The 24,118-nt window shown below is 44.2% G+C and overlaps 1 protein-coding gene across 2 annotated transcripts in view; it reads left to right on the top strand.

Moving 5' to 3' along the window:
- The first annotated feature begins 5,368 nt into the window (after positions 1 to 5,368).
- The window catches only part of LOC133482405 (protein jagged-2), a 55,606-nt gene continuing 36,856 nt past the window's right edge, over positions 5,369 to 24,118 (top strand). Inside the window, exons 1-2 of one of the 2 annotated variants that reach the window (XM_061782484.1) lie at positions 5,369 to 6,038; positions 13,369 to 13,701. In XM_061782484.1, the coding sequence (XP_061638468.1) occupies positions 5,916 to 6,038; positions 13,369 to 13,701 (456 nt within the window). In that variant the 5' untranslated portion in view covers positions 5,369 to 5,915. The remainder of the gene's footprint in view (positions 6,039 to 13,368; positions 13,702 to 24,118) is intronic. The other variant, XM_061782483.1, reaches the window with a different exon arrangement.

The following is a 24,118-nucleotide window of genomic DNA, read 5'->3' on the forward strand; positions in this document are numbered from 1 at the left end:
TATGAATGGGTACCGTTAAACCTAATCACCCTTAAATGCACATTTCTTTAATTCAGCTATTGCTGTTATTTTGCCCATACAGATATGATAGAGGGTGTTCCCAAAAATGTGACACCATTTGAAAAATTTATATTTGAGTCACAACTTGTCTAAGCAACTGAAATGAAATAAAATGGAGCTTTATTTAAAAAAAAAAAAAAAAATCATGTGACTATAGATTTTATAACCTGAGCTACACATTGTCACTTGTGACATGGCGTTTTCCTTTTTGCCTTCTTCTTTGGATTTTATGTGCCATATCCTTTCCAGTTGGTGTATTTTCAGTGAATTTCATCAAATGAATGCGCCACGCTTTTTTTTTTTTTTTTTTGACTTTGTTCAAACACACAAAATGCTTAGGAATGCGATTAAAATGCAAAGTACAGTTGAGTCACATTTTTGGAAGGAATGGCGATGTCACCACACACAATCTGCACAAAATCTTGACTATGAAACTACTCCAACCACTGTTGATGAACTGTTTTCTCATTAAAAACATTTCAGCTCCAATTCATTAAGAAAACGGGTTGATCAGAGGACCATACTCTCAGACTTTGTATTCCAGTTATTTGGAATGAATGAAACTCAATGAAGTTTAACAGCCACTTGTGTTCACAATAGTGTGCCAATTAGTAAATGCCCAGTTCCTGTTTACCCATCGTATCCTCTGAGGCCTTTGCTTATTGTGCAGTGTAATTATCTGCTGCAAACACTGAATGGATTGAGTGTGAGTTGGCCATAATTTGGACTCACTTGTCTGCCCACTGTACATACACACTCGGGGAGGCCCCCTTTGTTGTGAACTTAAACTGTGCCCTAAGGTATTGTCTTTAGGTCGCCGCGACTATGTTTGCACAGATCCGCATTCTTCTGCCACTTTCCCAAGCCTTTACACACTCCTTTATTTTGCCTTGAGAAAGCGCTGACCTTAGCCACCAGAGCACCGTCTGTGTGTGTTGCATGCTCCTGGCAACATGCCATCACGCCTCCCTACTCATCAGCACAGTGTTCTTACAGTAACAGGGGCTGAAAAGGCAACTCATCTGTCAGCTCGCATGTGGGAGGGTGTTGACGTCACTCTGCAGTCAAATAAAAAGAAAGAGAGCGCTGCCAGCGATCTTCCTGATGATTTCATTCACTCTTTCTTTTTCTTTTCGTAGACTGTATCGCTGTCGGTCTGACTTCTTTCCGATCCAGTTGTTTGTAAGGGCAGTTATATTTTCAAGATCTTGGCTGCAAATGGCAAAGTTTCTTGACAGATGTAATGTTCGCACGAAAGAATGTGTTTGTTAACTCAACCAGATGTTAGGAATTACTGAGTAACTCTTGAAACTATAGTATCACCAGACCAATATGTAAAACAATACAGCAATTGTGTCATAACTGCCAGTCTTCCCAGTTAACATGGATATTTGACTTCTAAAGCCGTCAATGGCAGTGAATGTGTTTTTAATATACTGTACAGTGAACCGTAACATGTTACAGCTAATTAAGAAGCGATCTGAAGCTCATGCTGTTGTTAGACACAAATAGAAGCACAACTGGTTGTGTGTTGAGTGTTTGTATTACACGTCTCCCAAGTCATTCACCACAACAAAAAAGGAGAAGTGTTTGTAACCTCAATGTAGTTACCAGATAATCTTAGTGTATGTTTGTACTACTCTTTCTTATTTGTATTTCGAGATGGTCTGAATGCCCTGTGGCACCATGCTGCCTCTCACAGGTCAGTTTTGGCACTATGGCTGACATCTGGTTTGAGGGAGGAGACTTGAGTGTCAATAGAGATATCGTTGTATGTTGTGTGCTATGTTGGTCATCTCTATCACAACACACACTATAAGAGCAGTAAGTCACATTTTAGAATTCGGTATGAGTGTACCGCACTTTACGAAGAAAAAAATTGTCAGCTGTGGGAAGTTGAGCCACATGTACAGTATGGAACAACTTCTTTGGGCAGCATTATTCTGTTCAATATGGCAGTGGCTTGGAAACCAGAGTTTAGAAAATTCCGCACAAGGTTATCATCCCATCCCTTGAAAAAAAAAAAAGGAATTAATTGAGTCACTGATGGTGTAGTGGTGCACTCGCCTGACTTTGGTGCGGGCAGCGTGGAATCAGTTCCCACTCAGTGACGGTGTGAATGTGAGTGCGAATGGTTGTCCGTGTCTATATGTGCCCTGCGACTGACTGGTGACCAGTTCAGGCTCTAGTCCGCCTTTCGCCCGAAGTCTGCTGGGATTGGCTCCAGCACCCCGCGACCCTAACCAGGATAAGCGGTGTTGAAAATGGATGGATGGATGAATGGAATTAATTGATTGTGTGGTGCATGTGGTATATAATAAAAAAAGAAGGAGGATGAAGAAGTAAGCCCTGGGGGTTGTCACAGGAGACCGTTTTGATGAATGTGTAGACATTTAAAGACCTGTAGTCATTTGTAAACCAAATAGGGAATGTTTATCTTGAGCAAGATGAATCATTTTACTTTTATTCCGAACCAGTAAGATGAGCTTTTTTTTAAAAAAAACTATTATTAACTCCTGCGATTGGCTGGCGACCAGTTCAGGGTGTACCCCCGCCTCTCGCCCAAAGATTGCTGGGATAGGCTCCAGCACGCCCGCGACCCGCGTGAGGATAAGCCGTACAGAAAGTGGATGGATGGATATTGTTAACTCCCTCAGGTAACCTGCAGACAACGATGGATCACGAACTTGGCCCTGTCATGTCGTTTACCGCTTGCCTTGGTTTAGCATTCATCTCGGGCACCGAGGTCACAGCCCCGCCATGCAAATCGAGGCCCCCACTTCCTCAAGGGTCCTCTCTGTTCCGCTGCTGGGGGTTGGTGGGGTCAGCGGCGAGTGCCGGGGCTTGAGGAAACGCTAGCGGTTGTCAGGGGGGTTCTTGAGCAACAAGACCACCATCGACGATAAAGAAGGTACATTGTGTGAACACGTTTTGAAAATATGCCATGTGCATGACTCCAATACCCCGAAAATAAATATCGAAATAAATAGATATAGAGCAGTGTTTCCCAACCTTTATTGAGTTCATATTTTATTCTAAAAAAATCTCAAGGCACACCACCAAACAAAAATGTCATAAAAAGTACATACACCGGTTAATTTTGTACAATACCTTCTTAAATGTTCTGCTAGTCACTGTATGTCACTGGTATATAAAGATAAAGATACATTATTATATCTTTATTTATATATTTAAAAAAAATAGTTTTTGACCAGTTAAGGGAAACTGGATAATCACTGATAATAGAGAGAAAGATACATTGAGTCATTCAAAGTACACTTTCAATACATAAACAGATCAGATAGTGGCAGTATCTAAGTACATGTAGTAATCCATGTAGTGATTCTCAAACAGTGTGCTGTGAGAGATCATTGCAGGTGCCGTGGGAAATTATCCAGTGTCACCAACAGCAATTTGTCTGAAAATTATTATTTATTAATTACAAATATAGCTTTTTTTAAAAAAAAAATCTCTATGCCAGCAACGTATAGTGACAGGCAGGACAATTACATGCCTGTCCACTAGATGGCAGAAGATATAATTAACCTGTAAAGCTTTGTGCTCAACTGCACGGCCCAAATTTCACACTAGGTAAATTTGTGAGTCAATTGCGACAACATTATTTCAATATATATGCTTTTTGTGACATTTTGGTTTGGTGGTGTGCCATGAGACCTTTCTACTGTAAAATGTGTTACTTGGCTCATTAAAGGTTGGGAAACACTGATCTAAATCACCAATGAAAACATGCTTTGTTGTTTCTACACTGACTGTTTGATTTTGTTTCATTTCGGTCAAGAACAAAGTCAAAAAACAATGTAGAGGGTGTCTCTGCATCCTTAAATAGTCTTATTAAATTTTTTGAACATACTGCCTTCATTTGCTTTAAAAATGACATCTTGAATCCTTAAATCTAAAACACTCCAGACTCTATAAACAACATTGCGATATTTTCCTAATTAAGAAGAGATCGGAAAGGGAAGACACATCAGAAATCATTTTGTTGAAAGATGGCACTGCTTAAATATACTGTTGGAAGTTGAAGTCACTGTAAAATGCAGTTTCAACATTTAGTTCAGTGATTCTTTTGGCTTCCACTAGAGGTATCCTGCGTACCACGAGTTGTACTCATACCACACTTTGAGAATCATTGCAATAATAACTACAATTCCACTGCAACTGGCTGGTGACCAGTCCTGGGTTTACCTTGCCTCGGCTCTCGCTGAATGCAACTGGGATAGGCTCAATAAGCTGGGCCCTAATGGGGAAAACCAGTTGGGAAAATGGATGGATGGAATTTCTATTACACCTTATTGGAGAAGCATGATTATTAATTATCTCATGTATTTTAATTTTTTTTGGTAGAGATTGTGCAGCGATACCTATTATAATTCCTATGAGTTTATTTGAGTTACTGTGCTACGGAAGCGTATTGCATTCACTTGGATTAAAAAAATATATATATATCCTGTTTTTCTGAGTAATTCTTTTGAGGGCTTTGTTTTTTTGAATCTTTTTTTCTGTTTTTCTGACTAATTATTTTTCCCTGTTTTTCTGACCATTTTTCCCCCCTAATGACTAATAACAATACCATCTATGTGACTCAAAGACAGGAGTATCCCAGTGTCTTAAACCCATTCCAAAATACTTGATCAAACTAAATAAGCCGGTCATGTTGCTTACTACGGAGTCCGCAAAGAGTAACTTGCAGTTCGGAGGTTCTCGCGTGAGTTAGTCAGAAAAACAGAAAAAAATAGTCAGAAAAACAGGGGGGGCGGGGGGGGGGGGGGGATTACACATAAAACAGGAAAGAAAAATACTTAAAAAATAGGGGAAAAACAGTCATAAAACAGGGGGGGGGGGAATTAGACAGAAAAAACTGAGAAAAATGAGTAGTCAGAAAAAAATATTTAAAAAAACAAAGCCCTCAAAAAAATGTTTTTTTTGTTTTTTTTTTAATCCAACTGAATGCAATACCATTCCGTACTGTGCTACAGCATAAAGTGTCAAAGAAAGATGAATTGATTGATAGGGTATACCATCCTAACGAAATGAATTGGGGTGGGGGTGGGGGACAGACCACATGGGGCCACTGGTTTCGAGCCCCCCCCTCCCGCCCCTGCTGCTAATTGGCACACGGTGGAGCTTTTGATGCTAAAGGACAACAAACAGGGGCCGCGGTGGATTGCGGAAAGACTTTACGCATGGATAATCTGGACGGGGGCGCCAAAGTGACGCATAATGAAGCAAAGTTGGGGCGCAAGAGGGAGAAAGTGGAGCTTTTGTCAGCGCTGGGAATCTTTCGGGCAGGCGCTGAAAGACAGATAGTCACTGCTTCAGGACACACCCTCCATGTTCTCTCTCTCTCTCTCCCCATGTTCTCTCTCTCTCATTGTTTTCCACATTGACTCGCCGCCAGGCTCCGTATGCGCTTGACAAATGACCAGCCGGCCGCTTTTTACATGAGGTGCGCACAAAGAAAAATAAACTTGGGCCACACGGCCCCCCCAAAAAATAATGGGCTAGAAATGGAAGATGCTTGATTAGTTCGGGGCTTGATTGGTCAGCCTTGAAGAAAGAGGGAGAGTGACCTAATTGGGATGAGAGTTCAAGTCAAGTGAGCCGCCAGATTGGACCTTAAAAGCTGCTGAAAAGAGGAAGGAGAAACATACAGCCACGCTCCGGTGGTGCGTTTACGGACGCACACCTTTTAGGGGTGGCGCAGGTGTTCGCGCGGGGGCTGGAAATCAAAGCAGGGATGAAGTAAGTCGGAACCTGAGGAGGGTGTCAAAGGTTCGGTTCGGAATAGGAGGAGGAGTGGAGTGGGGGGCCCCACCGCCGCCTCCGACGCCGGAATGGAGGGCACAAGTCGGGCCGAGACAAGAAGCTTCACCGGGAAGCCCGCCGTCTCACACCCGGGGAGCCTCCACCTGCCACGGGCTGTGATCTTCCTCGTCGCGCTCGCCATGCAACCGCAGGTAAGCTGCCGATTAAGTGCTATTTCCGGCAACACTTAGAGCACACCAGCTGACTTTGAACTGTGTTTGGTCACACATTTGCATGTAATTGTCTCCCCTTTTTAGTATTGGTTTTGTTGGGCTTCTCTTCACGGCGCTCTGCCCACCTGTTGTTCCAACCCAGAGAACCGCAAAAATCCTGCTTTGACAGCATGCATGGATGCAAACACCATGGCAATTATTTTTTTTCTAGGATTATTCTTAGAAAAAAACAAACCAAAAAAACACTTTTTTATGCCTCTGAAAATGACAATTGACCAAAAACAGTTATGGATTGCACAATGTTCAGTATATACACCCTTATTAGGTCTAACAAGATTCCAATACATCAACTGAATAATAAATCTTTGCCTTTACAAAAGAATGCTTACATTGAATTACTTTAAGCAACAGTATATGTTCAGAATTGGGTTCACAGTTCTCAATTTGGTCAGCACAGTGGGGAGTGGTTAGCACGTCTACTTCACAGTCGGACAAGGATCCTGGCTCCAGCCTTTGTGTGTGGAGTTTGGATGCTTGTGTGGGTTTTCTTTGGGTGTTCCGGCTTCCCCACACATCCCCAAAACATGCTTCTTAGGATAATTCAAGACTAAATTGCTCATAGGTGCGAATGTGAGAGTGAATGGTTGTTTGTTTATATGTGCCCTGCGATTGGCTGGCGACCAGTCCAGGGTGTACGCCGCCTCTTGCCCAAAATCAGATGGGAAGTCATCTTGCTCCATGTTATATATATAGACATGTAACTGTCCTGTGCTTCAGGCCAGTACCCAGGTGTCTGGTTTGTTATGCCAACACATGGGTTTAAGAAGTATTGTTCTGATTCACATAAAAGTGAGCTGGGATAGGCTCCAGCTCACCTGTGACCATAATGAGGACAGGCACAATACTGTAGAAACAGAAAGGATGCTTTTTATGGAATCACAAACGCAGGCGTCATTAATATTTCATCCATGTTATTTAGCCAATATAAGCAAAACTGAGCATTATCTCTGTCAAAACACATTTTTTGCATTGATTGTGTACCTAATGAAGTGGTTGATGAGCTCATGTCGCTGCTTGATGCATCATCTATTGTTCGTACACTCCCTCATTTATTTGTTACCATGATACTTTCATGAAGGCGTTGCGTCGCAGAGAAATTTGTATGAATAAGTTGTAATGTTAGGAGGAGTTAGGGTGGCCTCGAAATGCTGACTTTATACTACGCAACTGTCAGGCACTGAAGGATGTCTGTGATGCGAGGCAGACCCAGAGGTGCTCCATGTATCCTGTATGTATACGTGTGTGTGTGTGTGTGTGTGTGCATTTATGTGCATGTGTTTTATTAACAGTGAACAGTTAACAGTGATAGCATTTGTGTCTTGGGTGTGTGTGTGAAGCACCAAGGCCGCCGCTGAGCAAACTCTGGGGTGTGTGAATGTTGAATGTTAGGGCATTTCTCTCTCTATGTGCGCTTGTCTTTATGTACTCAGTAAGTTCCACAGCTGAGCAACAACACACTCCACTCCCTGCATTCTCTGACCACACACACACACACACAGACGCACACAATCACAGACTTTGGAGAGGAGCATTTCATAAAAGATGGTCAAGAGATTCCCATGTGCATTTGCAGGGAAACTTCATGAGGTGTCTTCCAGCGTACCTCCATTGTCCAAGTGACATTGCAAGATTACGGTTCATTCAGTGAAAAGAGCTGGATGAAGTGGCTGGGGAAAGGGAAATCTTGGCTTTTCTGCTTAGGTTGCTGCCCCTGTGACCTGACCACAGAAAAGCAAAGGAAAATAGATGGACGTCTTTCAGTTTTGTGTTATTTTGGTGTGCCAAGCACAGAAAGTATTGTGACCTGCTGAATTATGGTAAAGTAGTAGGTCACATAGCTGACAATCACGTCCGACTTAATTGTCTTCCATCCGAGATAAGTTTGAGAGATGAACACTTTTGTGTAGGTGGTCACTAGGGAGTCCTTTGACAATGGAGTCCTGTTTTAAACATCTGGAAGAGCTTGTAACCTGCATGACTCCATCAAGCAGATGCAGCACTACGACTGGTGGCTTTTGGATTCGTGTATTCATTTGCACGTTTTTTAATTTGCAATGCTCTGCTTTGAATCGCTTAAAGATTGGTGTTGCCTGCTATTCCATGTAGGCACCGTGGGTACAATTCCCACTGAGTGATGATGTGAATGGTTGTCTCTCTCTATAGGTGCCCTGCGATTGACTGGCAACCAGTCCAGGGTGTCGTCTGCCTTACCAGATCGGCTGGGTTAGGCTCCAGCTCCTTGCGATAGAAAATGGATGGATGGATTGGCTCACCTGCAGAGATGATATGGCCGGCATGTCTCTCCGGTCAGATTGAGCGCTGACATGCAGGAATGTCAGGAATGACTCCGACATGGACGGGAGAGTAGGAAGAAAATGAGGATGCAGAGTGATGAGTGCCACTGTATCACCCTAAGCCCTTTGACGGAGATGCCTTGTGGCCCCCATTGTGGGACAGGAGGGGGGTTATGTCGCACAGATAAGTGCATAATTATACTTTAAGGGCTCTATTTTCGTACACTGTGCAATTTGTGCCGGAGTGGAAATGGCGGCTAATCTTGATTTTTGTGCAAGCGCAAGGCTAACTGGCATGTTGGCCAATTTGGCAGACCGGCCTGCGCCAAGATGGTGTGTTCTTTGACATCCGCCCGGCACATGTGACAATTTGGTATCAGAAAGTCCATCTAAACTTAGGCTTACTTGGACCCAGGGGCGTTGCTAGGTTTTGACGTTTGGGGCCGCTTAGACCCCCATAATGTTTTTTGTCGGGGGGGGTTGCTGATGGAAATTAATTTTGCCCCAAACCGTAATTGTCGACGGGGTGGGGGCATTTTGAAGCCCTCCTAAAATGGGCCGAGAGATACCGCTGCTTGGACCACATCAAACCTTTGCCGCAACTAGTCTAACACCATTGTGGTGAATTAGGGCACAGGCATGGATTCTGAGGTCCACGCGTACATTGGTGGTGGATGACGCATTTCATTCCTAAATATGTGAACTGCGGACATCGAACCCTCTGAATTGTTGTAGAAAGCAATTCATTGGACATGTTGTTATTATTATTATTACCATCATTATTATATTTTTTAAATCATCACACGTACTGGCCGGCACAGGGCTATGGACAATGGAGTCCTGTTCTAAACATGGCGATCGAAGGAGGAGCATTTTTTCACCAGGTCAGTCTGTATTTAATATACAGGTATACAGTCACGCACGGATCGCTGAGTCCTCTAGAGACGTCTCCATGCGAGACTATTTGTGCCGCTTTTAACTGTAACTCAACCTTTCTACCTTGTTTTCTGTCTCTATCTACCTTCTGTCTCTCCATTTCAACCCAACTGGTCGAGACAGACGCTCGCCCCAGAGAGCCGGACCATTTCTGTTGTTGATACGGCTGTTGTTGTTCCTATTGTTCTCCTTCCTCAGTCGTTCAACCCCGCGATCCTCTTTTCTCTCTCAATCTACCCTTTGTCCCTCTACTCTGTCCCTCCATCTCAACCCAACCAGCCGAGGCCTTTCAGAGCCTGGGTTCTGTTTGAGGTTTCTTCCTTAGAGGGAGTTTTTCTCCTTGCCTCCGTCGGCTACCTTTTGCTCATGTGGGCTTCAGTTGGTCTGCTGACATATATATCGTCGCTGTCGGGCAGAAACCTTGTATGTGGTCAGTTTTTTTCCCCCACATATTGATACTATTGGTCTGTCTCCCGACCAGTTCAGGGTGTAGTCCGCCTTTTGCGTGTCAGGTGGGATAGGCTCCTGTGCTCCGCAACCCTAACCAGAATAAGCGGTGTTGAGAATGGATGGATGGATGGATGGTTTGTCCCCAGATCGTCTGTTATTTTTTACACATAATTAAATCATTCAAAGTGTTGAAAATAACTTGAGAACAAACCAATGAACTCTCTTCAACACCTGAACAGTCTGAGAAGTGTTACAATACTCTTCTTCCCTCACTCTGCGGGAGCTGTGCCGCAGTATGTCACCTCAAGATTAAAATTCAGAAACATTTTTTTAGACAATGAAGAGTGAAAATAGTTAGGTTAGATAGATTTGAGTGAGCCTGTTTTTGTTTCAAATGGAGAACTGGAATGTTTCGGTGCAGAAGGAACTGGTCAGCCACGAAGGTACCTGCATTCACATTAATTTCCATCTATTACACTACTTGGTCAGCAGGGTGAGGGGTTTGGAGTGGTGTTGATGTTACTGCCCAGTGGTATATGATAGCAATATAAGGTATAATACCAACTTGAATGATATGGAGTTTGGTAATTCAAGCAAATTGTCCCCCCCCCCCCCCCCTGAAAAGTAGTCATTTTGGAGATGCGAGGATTCTGACACACAGCAACGATATATACAATGGCCTGTATGAGGAGTGTTGTTCTTGACCTGCTCAATGAGTAAAGTGCCTCAGATAGCGTTTGCTGTGAATTGGTGCTGTCTACTGTAAATTAAATTGACTTCACTTAAATTGGCTTATAGGAGTCATCAAACTTGGTCAGTAAGCTCCAGACACACACAATGACAAACAATTAACTTATCACAAATGTTCGTCACCCTTCTGTCTGGTATACATGGTTTTTAATGACCCCTGGAAATGGTTGATATAACCTTATAATGGCCACTTCAAACAAAATGGCAGCCTTCGTGTGTGATCTTGGGCATGTCTTTTTGGAATTTTATTTTTTTTTGTCTTATCTACCCCGCTAATGAAATCAAGCAACTTTCACCCCGCACCCGAGCCCTAATTAGTGGACTCGTACTGTAACCCGATTTCAGAACATCTCACATTGTGCTTTAAATTTGATCTGCATCTGACACACAAATTGTCTTGTGCCTCGTTTATGTATCATGTTGTTTTGTCCATGATTAATTACGCATCAATGGGGGTTCACGGTCTTTAGTTCAGTGTTATGCAAGAATGCTTAAATTAAATGAACGGGCTTTATTACTCAGTGGAGGTTTGATGTCAAACAAAGATAATGTGAGGGGGTGTGATCCATTTTTTTTTGGGCTGTTTGAAGGCATTGTTGGCTGCCAAAGCCATTGTTTCACCCCCGGTAGACTGATAACACACATCCACACACCTGACCCTGCTGCTCCGAAACTCTCAGGGGGTCTTATTAACTCTTGCCTGAGTGTGTACGTGTGTGTGTGTGTGTGTGTCCTCCACCTCTCCAAACAGGAAGCTGGAAGAAAAGAGTGGTGACACAGTGGCGTAGCCCGAGAAAGAGAAATGACAGGAGCTGGTTCCCATGTAGCGAAAGGAGGAGGAGACCTGTCGTAATAGGAGAGTGAAAAAACTATGAAGGGTGCGGTTGTGACACAGAAGAGGAGAAAAGAAGAGATAATCATAGGATTATGTTGCACGGCAGCCAGTGTTGATAATTTGGATGACTTGCTCCGCAGACGGAGGTCACTTGATGTTGTCGTTAATTCAACGTACTGTATGTCCTTCTCGTTTTCTTCCCTCGCTCTTTGCTGACCAGCTATTAACGACATACAGCAGAGGTTGTCAGTAGGCTGAATTTTGATACAGACACAAACCTATTATTTTAGAAATGTAATAAACATGAACATGAGGCCGAAATGAGTTTCCTCCGAAGGGTGTCCGGGCTCTCCCTTAGAGATAGGGTGAGAAGCTCGGTCATCCGGGAGGGGCTCAGAGTCGAGCTGCTGCTCCTCCGCATCCAGGGGCATCTGGTAAGGATCCCTCCCGGACGCCTCCACGTCCCACTCGCCTGACTTCAATGCTAGCAGAATGGGTTCAGTTGCCACTCAGCGACTGTCTCACTGGCGACCGGTCCAGGGTTACGTCACCTTGGACGGGCTGTCGCTCCATGCGACCCTGGAGAAGCAGCGTGCAAAATGGATGGGTGTTTCACTTAAATTCAAGAATTGTTTTAATTTCCAAGAAACAACAATCGATATAGAGGAAATACAAGAGATTTTCTTTTGACAGTCAGACATAGGTGCTGACAAAATATTTGGGAGTGAATAAAAAATATGTAGCATATATGGGGACTTCAACTTGAAGACATTTTCAATGAATTCCCTAGGTAGACACCATATTCTGTATATATCCACTTTAAGCAATTTTAAACATTTGTGTTGATGTCACTTTCTGAAGAGAATTAAGTATATACTGCATATTGTGGCACTCATTTAACACGATGGATCCCCAAGAATATTCATAAATTTATAAAAAAGTGAAGAACAAGGTATTTTATTCTTCTTCTTATTGTACATTCGAACCTTCAAAGTAGAATGACAAGAGTGGTTTGACTCATTAAGATGTCTTCAAATCTCTTGAGACTTCTAGTCACTGAGCATCTGAAGTGTGTTTTGTATTTTTTTTATGCTAAGAATGAAAGTAAGGAAAAATTCATCCATCCATCAATTTTCTAAAGCGCTTGTCCTCATTAGGGTCACGGGTGAGCTGGAGCCTTTCCCAGCTAACTTTGGTCCAGGGTTGGGGAACACCCTAGACTGGTCGTCAGCCAATCACAGGGCAACAATATACACACGCACATTCACACCTACGGTATGAGCATGTATTTGGGAATTGGGAGGAAACGCTAGTTTTAACTGCCTTCAGCCTTTTTGAGTTTATCATGTCTAATGTCACTGTCGGGTGGAAACTCTGTATGTCCAAATATGGTCAATGTCATATTCATTCATTCATCTTCCGTTCCGCTTATCCACACGAGGGTTGCGGGGTGCTGGAGCCTATCCCAGCTATCTTCGGGCGAAAGGCCGGGGTACACTGGTCGCCAGCCAATCGTGGTGCCAATTTCATATCTTTCCACTAATTTAAGTGGTAAAGAAATTGGATGGATGGATGATACTATTGTTCTGTCCCCACGCCATCTGTTATTCTTACGCATTGTCGATTAATTCAAAGAAAGAACCTATCTATTAGCTCTCTTGGACACTTGAACTGTCAGGGAATTGTTGTAAAACTCCGCCTGGTCGTTTCTCCGCGGGAGCTGTGTGGCATTATGTCACCTCAAGATTGAAGTTTGGATGTCTGCGTAATGCGTACAGATGAATTTCCACCAATTACAGGTCTTAGTCAGCTCATTGTTTTATTTGACCATTTTTATCAATGACACTAAAAAAAAAAAAAAAATAACGATTTGAACATGATTTTTTTGATTTCTCAAAAAGTGGTGATTTTAGAGATGTGAGAATTCCATCTGACAGCGACGATATGTAGAGTGAATGAGCTTTCTGTCGATCTGTGTTGCCAGGCGGTGCGTACGGTGGGGATGTTCGAGCTGCAGATCCGTCATTACCAGAACCCCAATGGACTCCTGCTGAACGGAGACTGCTGCGACATCCCGGTCAACGGCGGGGAGCGCTGTTCCTCTCGAGACCAGTGCGACACTTTTTTCCAAGCCTGCCTCAAGGAGTACCAGGCCCGCGTGGTCCCGACCGGAGCCTGCACCTTCGGCTCGGGCAGCACGAGGATCCTGGGAGGAAATTCCCAGTCGCTCCACCACCGCGGTCACGACGGAGGAGGAGCAGGAGGAGATGATGGGACTAATGGACTCATTGTCATTCCCTTCAAATACGCCTGGCCGGTAAGTACAGGGGCAGAGGTGGTTATCTGTGGGGTTACCAAGGTAACGGCCTAAGCTTCAAGCACAACAATACACTCAAACAAGGCTGGTTGGAATAACAATGACCCTTAGAGGCAGAGTTCAGATTCCTTTTCTTTCCCTCCCTGCCAAGCGGGGCCCGGCGACAAAGGCTTTATCACTCGATCTGCTCGGGGAAATTCCCTTTTAAACCGACCAACGTTGCTCAGGTCCATTGCGCTTAATTGACTCACAATGGGAACTGTTCTTGACTCCAAACATCCAATGTTGTAAACAGTCAGTAGCCTCCATGTTGGAAATATTTACATGGACAAAAGTTTTTAGTGACACACCTATCAATCAATCAATCAATCAGGGGTTGGACTTCACCCAATCGTTTTAAATTACATTATAAGTAAGTATATAAGTAAATTAGCCACATTTGGGAAAATGGTGTGCTTGCAACTTTGTGGGAAGTTTGGAAGGGCCTTTTATATTACCAGTGCAAAGAAACATTTTTGGTAACCAGAGAACAGGGAGTGAACTTTATTGGAACACGAGAAAGCATCTCAATACAGCTCAATACATCCATCCATCCATTTTCTGAGCCGCTTCTCCTCACTAGGGTCGCGGGCGTGCTGGAGCCTATCCCAGCTGTCATCGGGCAGGAGGCGGGGTACACCCTGAACTGGTTGCCAGCCAATCGCAGGGCACATGCAAACACACAACCATTCGCACTCACAGTCACACCTACGGGCAATTTAGAGTATTCAATTAACGTGCATGTTTTTGGGATGTGGGAGGAAACCGGAGTGCCCGGAGAAAACCCACGCAGGCACAGGGAGAACATGCAAACTCCACACAGGCGGGGCCGGGGATTGAACCACGGTTCTCAGAACTGTGAGGCTGAGGCTCTAACCAGTCGGTCACCGTGCCGCCCAGCTCAATACATGAATAATAAAATTAGAATACACTGGTCCCTTAACTTAGAATTGTATCTCAAATCATATTTTCCCATTGAAAAGAATGGGAATGCCTTTAATCCGTTCCAGCCCCCAGAAAACAGCAACAAAATATATTGTAGTGTGTTTTTTAAAAAGAAAAATAGCACTCTGCAGTATTGTACATTATAAAAATGTAGAGTAATAGCACAAATAAAATATAAACAGACTGTGTGCTAACCATGATAATTAAATGACTATTGTGGTGGTCTTTCTTTTGTGCATGCATTGGCCTGCAGGGGGCAGTATAATACATATACATACAAATACATGTAGACAGTCACAACAGCTCATTCATCTGCTGTAATATTTGTTGGTTTTCACAGAGGATAAATAATATATGCCTGTGAGTGTTGTTATATTGAGGATTTTTTTTGTCCTCTCACATTATAACATTTTTATGACATTCAGGGGTTGAATCTTTGCTTGGAGTTTGCATGTTTTCCCAGTGCTTGCGTGTGTTTTTTTCCCCCAGGTATTCCAGCTTCCTCCCACATTCCAAAAACATACGTTAGGTTCAGGACTGTGTGGTCATCAGATGTTACTGCACAGAGATACAAGCGTAGTAGTTGGTGTTTTGTCCCTGAATGAGTGGACTTATAAGTTCTTTCAACATGTAGAACTGCACAGGAAAATGCCTGGCGAAAATATTTGAAAACATTTTCATTCATCTCCAGCGCTAGACATAGGTTAGGGTAAGCTCCTTGAGTCTGTTGCTGCAATATCCATGGCTTCACACATCTCGTGTGGTATTTTGCGCCGCTACTCTTTGTTTTCATCCACAAGCAAATGATCAACTCCAGCTTTTTTTACCAGACATCATTGTGTGTAGTAGCGAAAGTGAGAACAAGGCCATTTGCATTGTTTGTGATTTTGATATCCACAGTAGTAGAGCTTCTGGTGACCTTTTTTTTGAATGAGGAACACTGACCACAGCTGCCTGCTGGTATAGAGGGGTATTACTTCTCACGCATTCTCCGAAGGTATGTGCTTGTTGGACGCCAAGTGTTGTTGTTGCAGTGTGTCCTCCTGTGTCACCTTTTGAGGCTGACTTAGGCCGATGTCATCTTGGTGTGTCCCACAAGTTTATTTGTGGTTTCACAATACACATGAAAAATGATGAAATCACAGTACATCTCACTCGGTGTAATATTGAACAGTCTAAAGGCTGACTTTTATGTTTCGTGTCCATCTGAGCAGAGTAATTAATTCTACATTAAGTCAGCAATATGTGTGACCAAGAACTGTATTGATTATTCAACCACCAATAAGTCTACCTTTTATTCAAAACACACCTGTCACACTTTGCCCTGTTAAGAGCAGGAAAAAGCAGCACCCAAATGCAAAAAAATCCTCCAATATTGCACAAAATCCAGACCTTTGCAACCACACAGGAGTGTTAATCATGGTTAATCTATTCTCTTGTTGAATCACATCCACCCGATTAGCTGATTGATTCTAGCAGAACTGATTACCCTTGTTAGTGTGCGCTGATTGCATTGTGCATCACACCTTCCTGTGTTTTTTTTCTTGGGCCTGAGCCACATTTTCTCGATAGGTTAGATGTAAGACAAGTATCAAAGCATTCTGGCCGAGCGGGTCTCCCAGAGGGGAGAGTGTGAAAGGTGAGCTCCTTCACTCGTTCTTTTCTTCCTCATGGGAAAAGTGAACTTGGAGCTTGGTGTGCACACTGATGGAATTGTCACTTTTTATTTGGATCTCATTAGATCAGGGATGGGCTACGTATGCACTACTATTTCTCTGTAACTTTACATGAACTGAAAAGAAGTATTCTTGTTGGAGCACATTTTTTGAATAATTTAGTTATATAACTGGGTAATTAATTATAATTAAATTTACTATAAATAATAACGGCAAAAACAATCAGCATTACTGAAATGAACTATTTTACATAAAACATTCATTCATTCATTTTCCAAACCGCTTCTCCTCACTAGGGTCGCAGCCGTGGTAGAGCCTATCCCAGCTATCCTTGGGCGAGAGGCGGGGTACACCCTGAACTGGTCGCCAGCCAATTGCAGGGCACATATAAACAAACAACCATTCGCATTCAAAATCACACCTACGGCCAATTTAGAGTCTTCAATTAACCTACCATTCATGTTTTTGGGATGTGGGGAGGTCACAATTCTGAGGACCGGGTTCAAATCCGGCCCCGCCTGTGTGGAGTTTGTATGTTCTCCCTGTGCCTGTGTGGGTTTTCTCTGGGTACTTCAGTTTCCTCCCACATTCCCAAAACATGCGTGGTAGGTTAATTGAATGGGGCTCCATGGCGAGTAGGAATTTCGTTACTATGGTGACGAGGGGTGGAGGTACGATGGGCTACATATTGAGCCCTGAGTCTAAAAGTATGAGACGTGTGCAGGCGAGCTCCAAAGAAGACACAATGGATTGTATTTTCCCTCGCGGTGGCAGTACTTCATCACCAAGCAACTGAACGACAATTGTCATTTAGTGTGCAGATCTGTGGACGTGGTGCATGCAGCAGACGACTCGCCACAGATAGCATTTTGATGTTAGTAGCATTGGACAAACTCCAGGCATTTGTCAGCCAAAATAGACATGTTGAATCAATTTCTTTGCATAGTGAAAATCTAATTTAAGAAGCAGATGAGAATTTTTCCGTCAGCGTTTTGGTTTTATAGCGCACCACAACAGTTTTTTTTATCACTCTAGCAATTTACATCAAACATGCTTTCTCGTGTTGTCAAAATAATATTAATAATGTCATTTTGATTTTTGTGTGGTTTTCCAATGACATAACGTAACGGCTTTTTTCAAGTGAGCAAATAGAAATTACGGTGAGCTGAGATGCACCACAAACAATGATAACTGATGTGTGACTAAGCCAAATGTCATTCCACTTGATGACTGTCCTTTTTGTTTTCCCTTTCCCAAGAATTCTTTTACTCTGTCTAATCCAACAGCGAGGATTTCATAACTCATACGGCACTTCTACTATATTACAGTACAACTCTGGGTGTTGTCTGTGTTGATAGTGTAAATCAGGGGTGTCAAACTCATTTTTGTTGCGGGCCACATTGTTGGTACGGTTTCCTTCAGAGGGCCGTTATGACCGTGAAACCATATATAACCACTGTAAATGTTTCATCGCCTGATCATAGTATTACATATACATAACAAAATGATGGATAACTAGTTTTCAAATTAGAAGTCAAGGATAACAGTTTGTTCAACTATTGTTCAAGTTACTGTAAAAAGGGGTTTGGTAACAAACAAACAAAAATGCTTGCATTATCTCAGTTATTTTTTATTACGTATTACGATGTGATAGCAAATCATCAACTTTCATGATTCATGCTAAAATCTGTACCAAAATTGTACAGATTTTAGCATGAATCATGAAAGTTGATGATTTGCTTTTGCCGGCCACATAAAATTATGTGGCGGCCCCCCCCCGGGCTGAGAGATTGACATGGCTGCCTTTGTATTATTATATCCACTTGATACTCTTTTAATCTGAGAGGTGTTTCTTGAGGATTAAATAAAAAAAATTGTTTTAACAGTGTTTGTGTCATGAGCTGCCCTGCCCTATTGTTGGAGCCTGGGTGGCACTTTGTGCCCTCTCGCCCTCTCTCTCTCTCTCTCTCTCTCTCTCTCTCTCTTTCCACCACCTTCCTCGGCCGCGCACCTGTCACCAATCAGCCCTCGTTACCACCTGCATTTAAGCCTGCCTGATCCCGGAAATCCTCACAAGACTATTGCAGCTTCTCCAGCGGTACAACGGCTCCTCAGTCTCCAAGTAAGCTACGCTATTCCTTGTCTCAATCCGTTCGTGAGAGAATACTCTGCCCACCCATGAACCCAGCAACCCCGGAGGCGCTAAAACATGCACTTAGCCTCCAAGGCGCCCACATTGGGCGACAGGATGAAGCTCTTCAAGAAATCATGGAATCCTTACAATCCCTGACGCAATAAGTCTCCCTCCGTTCTTCAAAAATGCAATCCGACCACCCTTCAGTAAGTACTCCTTCTGAGTCTGCAGCCTCTGAGCCTGAACCTCATGTCCCTCCGCCCGAGCCCTACTCCAGGGACCTAGGAGTGTGTAGCCAGTTTCTACTTAATTGCTCACTAGTGTTCAACCTTCAACCTTATAGTTATCCCACCGAACAATCCAAGGGCGTTTTTGTCACTAACCTCCTCCGTGCCAAAGCAGCCAAATGGTCCACCTCGTTATGGCACAACTCCTCCCAGGTACTCCAGTCATTGGATTCTTTTTCCGTCGAGCTAAAACAGGTCTTTGATCACCCCGTTCAGGGATGAGAAGCCACCCGCCGCCTCCTTGCGCTCACTCAGGCCGCTAGTTCCGTAGCTGCATATTCCATAGAATTTAGGATACTTGTGGGTGAATGCAGGTGAGATGACACTTTGGGGGATTTTTCTGAACGGGCTTTCAGACCAACTTAAGGAAGCGCTCGCTGCCCGGGACGAGCCCTCCTCTCTCGAGGATCTCATAGCACTCGCCATTCGCCTGGATAACAGACTACAAGACAGAGCACAAGAGAAGGGGGTTCGAGCGCACAAGATCACTCCCACCGTGAGCACCGTGCCTTCTGCACCACCTACTGCCCCTTCGTCACCCGCCACTGCACCTGATGAGCCCATGCAAATTGGTAACACACGACTAGATCCCCAGGAACGTCAGCGTTGCGCCATCCAGCGGCTATGCATTTATTGTGGTCAATCAGGTCACTTCATTGCCACATGCCCCTTGCGGCCAAAAGACCAGACTTGCCACGGTCCGAGAGCGGCGTGGTGAGCCAAAGCACCAGTTCCTCTAGCTCTCCCTCCCGTATGACTGTTCCTGCTTGCATTCTAGGTTCCACTCACAACACATCCATAGTTGCCCTAATAGATTCCGGTGAAGGAATGGCCGAGTCATATCCCCTGTCACCCAGCAAACAGTGCCATTCACCTTGCTTATTTCCGGGAATCACCGCGAAAACATTTCTTATTGTTATGCCTTCCCCTGAAACCTCATTAGTCCTTGGTATTCCCTGGCTCACGAAACATAACCCCGCCATAGACTGTACGCGCTTATCCATCACTGGATGGAGCCCTCACTGCTCTCTGCTATACCGCCCTCTGGTAAACCACCGTCACCTGCCACACAATTTGACCTCTCCCGAGTCCCCGAAGAATATCATGATCTCTCTCCAGTGTTCAGCAAAGACCTGTCCGTTTCTCTACACCCCCCCCCCCCCCCCCCCCCCCCGAAATGCCTACCACCTCATCCGTATCCGAGAGGGGGATGAATGGAAGACTGCTTTCAATACGGACACTTTGAATATTTGGTCATGCTGTTCGGATTAACCAACGCCCCCGCAGTCTTCCAAGCATTCATCAATGACATCCTCTGTGATATGTTAAACCGGTTCGTTTTTGTTTACATGGACGACATCCTCATTTTTTCACGCTCCCCCGAAGAACACCGCACTCATGTATGCCAAGTCCTCCAGCGCCTCCTCCAAAACTGTCTGTACGTCAAACCGTAAAAATGCTAATTCCACCTATCCTCTGTACATTTTTTAGGCGACATCATTGCCCAAGGACGGTGCAACCAGACCCTGCCAAAATCCAAGCAATCATTGACAGGCCCATTCCCACCACCCAAAAATAACTACGTTTCCTTGGATTCGCCAACTTCTACCGCAATTACAGCAAAGTCGCACTTCCCCTCACTAGCCTTACATCCACCAGCTCCCCCTTTCAGCCAACTGAAAACCATTTTCACCAGTGCTCCCATCCAATGCCAGCCCGAGCCCTCCCCCCTGTTCGTGGTGGAGGTTGAAGCCTCGGACACTGGGGGAGGGGCCGTCCTCTCGCAGAGTCCCATAGACTTCATCCCTGTGCCTTTTTCTCCCGTTGCTTGTCCCCTGCCGAGAGAAGTTACGATGTTGGCAACCGAGAACTGCTGACCATAATTTGGGCATTAGAAGAATGGAGGCACTGGTTGGAGGGGACTGAAGTACCGTTTGTCATCTGGACTGATCACAAGAACCTTGCTTACCTCCGTTCCGCCAAACGCTTTAACCCCCGACAAGCTCGCTGGGCCTCTTCCTGAGCCGATTTCATTTCAGTCTCTCCTTCCGACCTGGATCCCGCAAGAGCAAACCTGATGGCCTAACCTGCATATACTCATCCCCCTCCAGCCCTGCAGAACACAAGACTATCCTCCTTTCCTCCTGCTTTGTTGGTACAGCCACGTGGAAAATTGAACAAATAGTCAAATGCGCTCAAAAGACTCACCCTGACCCCAAGACCGGACCTCCGAACTGCCTATTTGTACCCGATTCCGCATGCTCTGACGTTCTTCAGTGGGTCCATAACTCCAAGCTACGTGTAATCCCGGCATCACCCGCAATATCCAATTCATTCAGCAGCATTTCTGGTGGCCCAGCCTAGTCAAGGACAGCGCGGAGTTCGTCCTAGCCTGCTCTGTCTGCGCCCGAGGGAAGGCTTCACACCTGCCTCCAGCTGGTCTGCTCCACCGCTTACCCATCCCGAGCTGCCCTTAGTCCCACATCGCTTTGGACTTCATCACCGCCCTGCCCCCGGTCACTGTTGTCGATCGAGTTTCTAAATATGTCCTTTATATACCCCTTTCCAAGCTACCCTCTGCTTTTGAAACGGCTAACCTCCTTGTTCGTCATGTCTTCAAACTCCACGGTATCTCCATTGACATCGTCTCGAACCGGGGTCCCCAGTGCTCCTCCCTGGTTTGGAAAGAGCCGGGAGGCGTCTGTTGAGAGGGGGATACTGTCATGAGCTGCCCTGCAGTACTATTATTGGAGCCCGGGTGGCGCTTTGTGCCCTCTCTCTTTCCAGCACCTTCTTCAGCCGCGTACCTGTCACCAATAAGCCCTCGTTACCACCTGCATTTAAGCCTGCCTGATCCCGGAAATCCTCGCCAGAGTATTGCAGCTTCTCCTGCAGTACAACGGCTCCCCAGTCTCCAAGTAAGCTACGCAATTCCTTGTTATCGTTCTGACCTCCGTGTTTTTCCCTTGTCCTCAGTGTTTCCTCAGTGTCCCTCACCAAGTGGATTTCTGCCACCTCGCCGCCAAGCCAGCCGCCAGTCCTCATCATTGCCTCAACAACCCGCCAGCGCATCTCTAGGGCCATTCCCATTTCCCTTTTCAATAAACTGTTCATCCCGACCTCGCCGCCTCCGCCTGCTCTTGGGTCTAGTCTCAATCCGTTCGTGACAGTTTGGTTTCTTATTTGATAAAAATTTTTATTTGCTGTCTTTTGTGTTAATGTTGTTTACTTGTACAAGTATGTAGCATGTATTTTGAGTAAAAACTGTATCGATTAATTATGTGTAACTGATGTACTATGTGTTGTACTAATCTATTATTTGTACTGTTGATTATATGTGGACCTCAGGAAGATTAGCACACTGCTACGGGACAAGCTAATGGGGATGTCAGCAGCGGCTGCTACTTGAGACAGTAGTTGATACAATATTTTCACCAAAATACTTTGTGCCGTAACAACCACAAGGAACAATTTTCATCTTTGTCAAAACTTCAAATAAACACTAACGTAACATAGGTAACGATAATGAAAACTCACCCCATAAGAATCTGAAAAGTGTTCCTGTAGATGTCATTGCCTCCATCAAATAAAAGTCCGTTGTTGTTCTCTAGCCAATTTCACTTTCATATTTTGCAGTCAGCTTTGCGCGGACACAACCACGTGTTCTTTGGCAATGCGGCTTCATTCAATCGACAACAAATAGAGCTTCCAAAACTGTAGTAACAGTTACTAGTACTCAAACTGCACGAGCGGTGCATAAGTAGCCATGTGGCTCCTTTTGAAACAAGTACTTGATTGGCCGACTGTCGTATCCCCACACCCCCAACACTGAGTTCTGTATAAAATGAATACAATAAAACAACTTGCTCTTGGAAATACGCCCACGTTTGGCTGATGCCGTTTTGGGGGACAATGTCATACTGACGTAAAATTGATCGCCGGGCCGTACGAAATTGCTGCACGGGCCGGGAGTGGCCCAACATGTCTGTACACTAGTGCACAAAGCAAGATCCATAAAGGCATTGATGAAAGAATTTGGGATGGATGAACTTGAGTGTCGTGCCCTCAACCCGATAGGACACCTTTGAGTTGATTTCGAGTGGACACTGAGCCAGGCCTTCTCGTCCAACATCATTGTATGACCTCACAAATATGGTAAACTCAATCCTAGACGTTGTTGAAAACTTCCAACAAGAGTTGGAGTTCTCGCAACTGCAAAGCGTAGACCAAGATTATATGAAACTATATGGTTTTAGAATGGGATATCACTTAAAATCATATGTGAGTAAAGGCAGGTTAGCGAATACCTTTGGCAATGTTACTTCAGCTTACTGAGTTCTTGTGACCGTTGTTTTCACATATTATGTATGTATTATACTGATGGCCAATACATGCAACACAGAAGAAGCAGCCCAATGCCCATTGAATTATCATGATGCACAAACCGTTTAAATCTTTATCTTCTATTTAATTTCCTGGAAGTCACTGATGGTGTAGTGGTACACTCGCCTGACTTTGGTGCATGCAGCGTGGGTTCAGTTCCCACTCCGTGACGGTGTGAATGTGAGTGCGAATGGTTGTCCGTGTCTATATGTGCCCTGCGACTGACTGGCGACCAGTTCAGAGTGTAGTCCGCCTTTCGCCCGAAGTCAACTGGGATAAGCTCCAGCGTCCCGCGACCCTAACCAGGATAAGCGGTGTTGAAAATGGATGGATGGATAATTTCCTGGATGTTATTACTTTGTGTTTTTATGAAGTACAATACTGGATGGATTGGTTTTAGTGTGTTTAGTAAATTTAAGTTAAAGAATTTCAAAGTACCCCTTAAATCATTAAAATTTTCCGTATGAGGCCCTTGGAAGCAAAAGTATGGATACCCCTGCTATAGATTGTAGTATGTTGTTGTTATGGTAATCTGTCATCATGACTTGACTGTGAGAACTGGACTTTGTAGTTTTGATCTCTCCTAATAGGCACATCCTGTAGAAATTTGCAGATCCTGTTTGTACTTTGTAATTAGTGACCTATTACCTTATCATTTTCCTTTTTTTAGAATCTAAGTCCAAAACTGTTCTCAGCATTGCTTCACTCATGCTAAGAAATGTCCTATTCAAGTCTGTTTGTAACAGAAATTACTGTATTCCTTCTGCCAAACGCAAGAGATATTGTTTTTATTTTTATTTTTGCTGGTTGGAACAACACCAGAAAAAAAATGGTAGTCTGAATAGACATTCTTTTTGCTAACAGTTTTTGCTATAATGTCACCACCATTTACTTTGCATGGTCTCTGGGGGCTTTTATGATATGCTATGACTTTTTTTATATCATAGTCATTT

Source organism: Phyllopteryx taeniolatus, chromosome 8 (assembly GCF_024500385.1).
Source record: "Phyllopteryx taeniolatus isolate TA_2022b chromosome 8, UOR_Ptae_1.2, whole genome shotgun sequence".
In the NCBI taxonomy this organism is placed as follows: domain Eukaryota; kingdom Metazoa; phylum Chordata; class Actinopteri; order Syngnathiformes; family Syngnathidae; genus Phyllopteryx; species Phyllopteryx taeniolatus.